Source organism: Coffea arabica, chromosome 2e, assembly GCF_036785885.1.
Source record: "Coffea arabica cultivar ET-39 chromosome 2e, Coffea Arabica ET-39 HiFi, whole genome shotgun sequence".
Taxonomy (NCBI): Eukaryota; Viridiplantae; Streptophyta; class Magnoliopsida; order Gentianales; family Rubiaceae; genus Coffea; species Coffea arabica.
In genome coordinates this window covers 67,243,262-67,251,125 of record NC_092313.1, presented here as the reverse complement: position 1 = coordinate 67,251,125, position 7,864 = coordinate 67,243,262, and the positions used below count along the sequence as shown (strand labels likewise).

Sequence of the window (7,864 nt, the reverse complement as noted above, 5' to 3'; positions counted from 1 at the left end):
CGAGAGAGAAATGGTTATCGATATAGTTGTCTTCATTCTCATTTGATTTATAATCATCACCTGTAGTAAATCAGAAATTTACTGATCCCAATGAATACATAATTTGACGAAAGTGAGAATATTTGAGAGCCGACAAGTATTTATACATACCCCCTTTATATTATATATGGCTCTAAAAGAAATTTAAATTTTATGTTGGGTATGAATCAGTTTTTACGATTAAATATCGTAAAATATTGATGGGTGATCTATTGAATGATTTATTTATTCTGATGAACTACGATTCCCGACATTAGGGGGAGGAAAAAATCAACCGAAAGGAAATCATCTGAAAAATTGAATTTCCTCGATCCTCATACAAAATAATGTGAACTAGAAGTTCAAGAAATTATTCATTTGCAGAAAACTGCAAATCAATTGTCAGATATACTTATCGACTCCAGAAGAGTCATTAAATCAACTATTCCTGCAGGAAATATCTTGATTAAATTGATGTCCCTGAAGGACATGCACAAGTGCTACATATAAATTTAAGGCTGGCTTACCTAAATAAGGTATAAATTGATTTCCAATATCTCCGGAGATTAAATGTCATGACAAAATTCAATCTCTTGAAGAGGTCGCTCCTGAAGAGCCAACTCCTGAAGAGAATGAAATCATAGAAAATTTAATTGGAACCTAATAAAATGTAGCACTTGATATTATAGAAGTTGATGAAGATCATGAATCTAAATCGGTTGATGAATGTCAGTATAGAAATGATTGTTCAAAATGGAAAGATACGATCCAATCTGAATTGGATTTATTGGTTAAAAGAAAAGTTTTTGGATCTGTAGTCCAAACACTTGAAGGTGTAAAACTAATAGAATATAAATGGGTATTTGTAATAAAGAGAAATGAGAAAAAGGAAATTGTGAGGTATAAAACAAGACTTGTAGTCCAAGAATTTTCACAAAGGTTTGGATTTGATTACGATGAAATGTATTCACCTATAGTGGATGCTATCACATTTAGATATCTTGTGAGTTTTGCAGTACATGAAAAATTAGATATGCGTCTAATCGACGTTGTTACTGCATATTTATATGAAAATCTTGAAAATGATATTTATATGAGAATCCCCGAAAGATTCAACATGCCTGAAGCATGCAAATCAAATCCTAAAGATATTTATTCTATTAAATTACAAAGGTCTTTGTATGACCTAAAACAATCTGGACGTATGTGGTATAACCGCCTCAATGAATGTCTAACTAAAGAAGGTTATACCAATGATCCAATATGTCCATGTGTTTTTATCAAGAAAAATGGATCAAATTTTGCGATAATTGCGGTATATGTCGATGATCTAAATTTGATTGGAACTCTTGAAGAGATTCAAAATAGTGTTGAATATTTGAAGAAGGAATTTGATATCAAAGATTTTGAAAAAATAAAATTCCTTGATTTACAAATTGAATATTTGAAGAGTGAAATTTTTGTCCACCAAACTGCATATACTCGGAAGGTATTAAAGCGATTTTATATAAATAAGACACATATATTAAGTACTCCAATGGTCGTCAGATCATTAGATCCTAATAAGGATCCTTTTAGATCGCAAGAGGAAGATGAAGAGACACTTGGTCCTGAAGTACCATATCTCAGTGTAATTGAAGAATATTGGAATGCGACGATTAAAAAATCTCAAATGATGTTCGCATCAGGGGGAGAAATTAATACACAAGAATAGTGTACTCTTTTTTCTTCACTAGGGTTTTTGTCCCGATGGGTTTTTCCCTAGTAAGGTTTTAACGAGGCATATTCTTTGTGTAATGGACATCCAAGGGGGAGTGTTATGAAACAATTAAAAGTATGGATGTCCCTTTGTATTCCCAAGAGGATTAATTCATGATTTTATGGCTACATTATGTATAGAAGTTACAATCCATTAATCTATACATGTAGTAGAGAAACCGTTTCATAGGTTTCTTCATATTATTGTAGTAGTGGATGTTTAATAGGATTTATATACTTTTAATCTTGTAGTACCTATATATAGAGGTATATTGATACCCTTTGGAAGGACTTTTGTATCTTGTTGAAATATAAGGATATCATTCTCCCTTTCTCTACTCCTTCTTCAATTCCTATTGTAGTATTTCATTTTATTAGTTTTATAACATTCTTAACCTCAAAAGGCACCTAAAATTGAAAACACAAAAGAACCTAAATATCATTAAATATTTAATGGCCCAAAGGCCCATGATTTGCTCTTTTGGTTTGATGCTAAACCAAAACTCCTTTCAAATTGGGGCGCGAGCCCCCAAAAATTCTCTTGAACTGGTGCACATGACACTTGGGTTGTTGCCTTTAGCATAATTGAACTCACTTTAAGTCCACTATATTCATAACTACTAAAAGAAGATACTTCTTTACGAAAGTTTCAATGTATGATACAAAGACACACTCAATATATAGTTGTATAAAAATGACATCTATATGGGAGTTGGACTGATAATCATTTATGGAACCAATTCAAACGTTCAAGTAAGACAGATTGTGTATCACATAAAAAATCCGAGGGCAAAAAGGAGGCGACAAAATTATTTCATGACTGATAGTAAGAAGACATGTAAAGCAAGTCACCGAATTACTGTACCACATTATAGGTTTAGTCGTGCATGCCTTAAACTGGTGCAGCAGGTTGTATTGGCGGTGGATGTTGGGTTGGTAGTAGCGTAGGATTTAGCGATGCTTTGCGGCTTGAGCCAACTAGATAGGAAATTGGTTACTGGGTGGTTGTTTTTCTTTTCAGATCTTTTAAGAATTGAGTGAAACTACAAAGTTAGTTTGTGGACCTTGGTGGACTACTTCAGTTGCAACTTTTAGTTATGATGTGTAATGATTTATTTGGATGACTTTTAGTTGCAAGTTTTAGTCATGACACGTGCATGGCTTTAAACAGCATAATCTTGCGCTTTCCTTAACATCCAAAAATTTTTTTCAAGGAACTTTGAGGAGGAAATCAATTAACAACAGTGACCTTGTTAATATTCTTTACAAACAAGAAATACATACATGATGGTTTCTACGAAAAAGGTCCTAATGACTCGTCGTTTTATTTTTTTACTCCCATTGACTTGGCATAAAAAAGGCCTCCAATGTTTTCAGAAATTCATGGTTTGTTGAAATTGATTATGCGTCTCTCCCTTTTGTAATCAAGTTTCTTAGCGTCCCAAAACTGAAGGAACAAAATGCAGATAATGATCTGGGTAAAAACTGAGATAAATAGAAGGTGCATTTTTGAGCACTAAATATTCGTAGACAGTTGAGACGAAGTTCATAATCTATGAATAGGGTGTTTCCATTATGTAATAGAATACGTAATAGATACAAATCTTTATTATGCAGGTGTAAATAAGAGATTTTGAGTTTAAGATCTCTCGCTTATAAAAAAAATAAAGATAATAAATCTAGAGAACTTTAGAAGAAACCCTTGAATGCACTCAAGGAAACGTTGATGAATTCAAGTGAGAACTCACGAAATTTAAATTGCTAAAAAATGCTCATTAATTGGTGGAAATTATTTCAATTGCGTAAATGAACCTTCAAAGGTAAACAATTATTAGTCAACACATGCGAGTGCCATGTAATAAAAATTTAATTATTAGTTAAACTAATTTATGAAAATTAAGTTATGCTTGTAAAAAATAATTCTTTTAACAATATAATCACATTTTAGAGGTAAGATTATAGATTTTATGTCATTCTTTTCTCTAAATAGCTATAGTTATAATTAGTTACCATAACCATAAGCAATTAATGTATCAAATTTAGGTGTAATGACATTTGGTGGTCGTATAATGATGGGTTCTTCTAATAGTGTCTAGTGCATACTCGTTGATATCTAACATAATATGTGAACGCATATACTAAAAATTAATAACTTTCTGTGCACATATATATTTTTCTCGATTTAACGTCACTTTTTCAAAAAATTAACACCTTAAAATGAACATATAGTGATTATATCTGATTATTTGGAGGTAAAAATGAAAAAATAAAGAGTGACCAACAAAAAAAAATTTTTGGGAACACCAAGAACGCATAGATGTCTTACATACAGGAAAGATGAAAAGCTCTACGATGACCTTTCTTTAGCCATGAAAATTCTAGATGTAGTTTTTTTTACAAGAAGTTTGGGGTTGAAGATTAATTTGGTTAAATTGACTGTCTTATTATGCATGTTCATGTCCCCAAAACTTGGGTTGGCTGGTACGTGCATTACCGAGTGGTACATTAGTCGTAGGAGTAAACTGTGATTTATGCCTATAATGCCCATGTCCCAATGTTTTATGACAAATCCGAATTCCCTCTTGATATTCAATTATTTTCGGTTTTCCATTTCCTATTCTTGTTTTTTTTCCCATCTATTTCTTTACTCTCTCTTCTTATGTTTGTTGTTATATTTTTCCTCCTTTTTCTGACCATTCTCTCTTGCTACTAATACACAATCACGTTACTATGATTACTTGATTACTCATATGAATAATCTTACTTTTTGAAATCACACATGCTTTATTGAGGTGTTTGAGCAAAACTTGACTAGTGAGATTTCACGTGAAACTTTATCATTGATCCTGAATCAAATACTAAACACGTTTAAGTGATTGTTTCGGACTGATAAAAGATTTTTTAAATTTACTTTACCTACAACTGCCACCAATGCTAACCTTTGGAAGAGGCGGAGGGACGAAAAGTACCGGCGGCAGAATTAAATATTGAGATAGGAAAAACGTTTTTAATCAACGAATGGGCGGCTAAGCTATTTGACTCTCGTCTGGAAGAGAAATATGCTTGGCATGGGCAACGTGGTCAACTCTTATTAGTATGGAAGTTATATTTTTGCAATGTAAATCCTAGAAATATTGCTAAGCTTGAGATAACGTGATAGAATTTTTCACCATTAATTAATTATTATATTTTAATATAGCCAAACATTAAATTTTTTTAAATATAATTAAAATACTTGTTTATGCTCTTTGTTTATCCCTATTTTGGTTCCTATCTAATAAATCTCATAAATAAATGAACACTCAGGCTATTCTTTAAACTCTCAACCAAACAGATGTTTCTTATGTGTCTGTGACTCTTAAAGTGGCAGAGTTTGCTTGTGGTGCAGCTATTATTACTTCTATAAAATAGCAAGATTATACACATTATAAGTTTGAGTTGAAATAAGCAAGAATTTATACACCATAAGTTTGAAAATTATGGACGATTTTCAACCATTAACGCAATATTTATACAACGAACTCAATAGTTAACTCTAAATGCAACCCGATACATGTAAACTATGCGATTAAATTCTCAATCAAACGTTATTCTTCTGTCCCTAAATTTTAGATATTTTCACCCTTACAGAACGGACACTATTGAAGATTTTAAGTGTCAAATAGTGGGGAAAAAGTTGGATTGAGTTGAATGATAAGGCGGGAGTGATTGTAATTAGGAACTTTAAAAAAATTAGAAAAAAAGGGATGTCAAAGAAGATTATATGTATGGAACTAATTGCTTACGTGAAAGGCAACTACTCCCTCCGTCTGAATTGTTTGTTGCATTTTGGGGTTTCAACTTTTGAATAATAGTGATTTGATGGTGATATTAACAGATTCATTTCCAAAGTTGCTCTCCAAAATTTAAATTTGAATTTAGTATGAAATATAGATAAAGATAGGAATATCATTGAAAGAGGAAACCAAAAATAGTTCTGAATTTGATAAGATGATAAATATTTTGAGATATTTTCAAATAAAAAGCATGACAGTTTTAATAATGGGAGGGAGAGAATTATTAGTATCTACCCCACAACCTTTTATTTTACTGTTTGGTTGGGACCCCGGCATCTTGTTTATTCAATCCTTTAACTTGGGTTTATGAAAGCTTTCACCGGCATTCGGCTATATATTGTTCTCATTCCTGAAATCCCTCCCAAGCGCGCCCTCTCACTTGTACACCTTCTAACAATGGCCTCAAACTCAACTGAGATACTCCACGAATTGTCTCCCTTAATGCGAGTATACAAGGGCGGCAGGGTGGAAAGATTAGCAGGGAAAGACATTGTAGCTGCATCAGTGGATCAAGAAACCGGTGTTGAATCCAAAGATGTGCAAATTTCACCAGAACTGGACATCTCTGCAAGGCTTTACCTGCCCAAGAAAGCCAAACAGGGAACAAAACTTCCTCTTCTGGTCTACTTCCATGGAGGAGGCTTTTTCGTCGAATCTGCCTTCTCCCCTTTTTATCATACGTACCTCAATGCAGTAGTTGCAGAAGCTGATGTTGTAGCAGTTTCAGTAAACTATCGCCTCGCTCCCGAGCACCCTTTACCTACTGCTTTTGAGGATTCTTGGATTGCACTCCAATGGGTCGCTTCTCATTCAAACGGGGAGGGTCCTGAGGCATGGCTTAGGGGTTATGCTGATTTTGATCGGGTGTTTCTTGGTGGGGATAGCGCTGGCGGTAACATAGCACACAACATGGCCTTAAAGGTCGGGCTGGAGAAGCTGAAAGGTGTCAATGTTGAAGGGATTTTTCTCAATTGTCCTTATTTTTGGGGGAAAGAGCCAGTTGGTAGTGAAGCCACAAGATTGGAGAAAAAGGGACATCTTTCTTTTTGGGATAAGTCCTATGTTGAGGCCGCTTGGCATTTTGTTTACCCAAATACCACAGGGCTAGATGATCCATTGCTGAATCCTGTGATGGAACCAAATCTTTCCAGGCTAGGCTGCAGAAGGGTGCTGGTCTGTGCTGCTGAGAAAGATATTTTGAGGGATAGGGGATGGTTTTACAAAGAAGCATTGGAGAAGAGCGAGTGGGCCGGAGATGTGGAGGTTGTGGAGGTTGCAGGGGAAGATCATGTCTTCAATCTGTTCTTTCCCAAGGGAGAAAATGCTCTGTCTTTGCTGAAAAAGTTGGCCAGTTTCATCAATGGGAATGGGGTGTAGATGCATCTTGTGCGTTTTTAAGTGGATTATTAAAAAGGCCTTAATGTCAAGACAAGCTTCCTTTTAGAGGATGACTTATTATTGTTATTATTATTATTATTAATGATTCCAGACTGTGGTAGTAATGCTTTGAAAATACATATACATTATCCTTTAGCCTAGCATCATCCCACAATTTCAATGCATAAGCTAAGCTAGTGAAAGGTCAAGTCAATTGTTGTTGTCCCTTTATAATTTCTTTCTATGTTAAATTCGTGCTTAATTTTCTTCTTCTTCTCTATTTTTTTCCCCTTTGGATTTAGGTTCTATTGAGGCTGGCCACACAATGACAAAGATACGTAGCTGGCCAGCTATATAAATATTTATTCCAATTTCATATGACCTTTTTTTTTTAATTTTTCTTAGTTGTTCATATTTATTCTTTTGTAATTGGGAACGTGTGTTATGATGTCATTGTACCTTGTTTTGTTTCTGAATTCTAAAAGTATGATAGTACTGGAAGGATCATCGACAGAATATTCTTTTTCTTTTGTATGAAACATTGACCAAGATATTTTGAAGAAATAAAAACAATATTTAACATCATGACGACCAAAGTATATACAGTACTAAATTAGTTAACACAAGAAGAAGGAATTTATAATTTTTCTGCAATTAATTAAATTAGATTATAGATTCTTCGTAATATATGTGTCAGATAATTGGTGAGTTGAAATAGAGGGATTGCACCCGTTACTTTGTACAAGTAATACTCAACTAGTATCTATCTCGTGTATTAGCATGGAATATTTTATACTCGATTAATTATGGATCAATAAATAATTCATTGACAGTATTTTTACATACTATTTATATTTACATCAAAAGAAATTAAG

General features: G+C 33.5%; 1 protein-coding gene across 1 annotated transcript; it reads left to right on the top strand.

Annotated features, from left to right (window-relative positions):
- The first annotated feature begins 5,951 nt into the window (after positions 1-5,951).
- LOC113732724 (probable carboxylesterase 12) lies at positions 5,952-7,267 on the top strand. Its single transcript, XM_027258663.2, has one exon. The coding sequence runs from the start codon at positions 6,009-6,011 to the stop codon at positions 6,987-6,989; it is 981 nt and encodes a 326-aa protein (XP_027114464.1). The 5' UTR covers positions 5,952-6,008; the 3' UTR covers positions 6,990-7,267.
- The last annotated feature ends 597 nt before the right edge of the window (positions 7,268-7,864 follow it).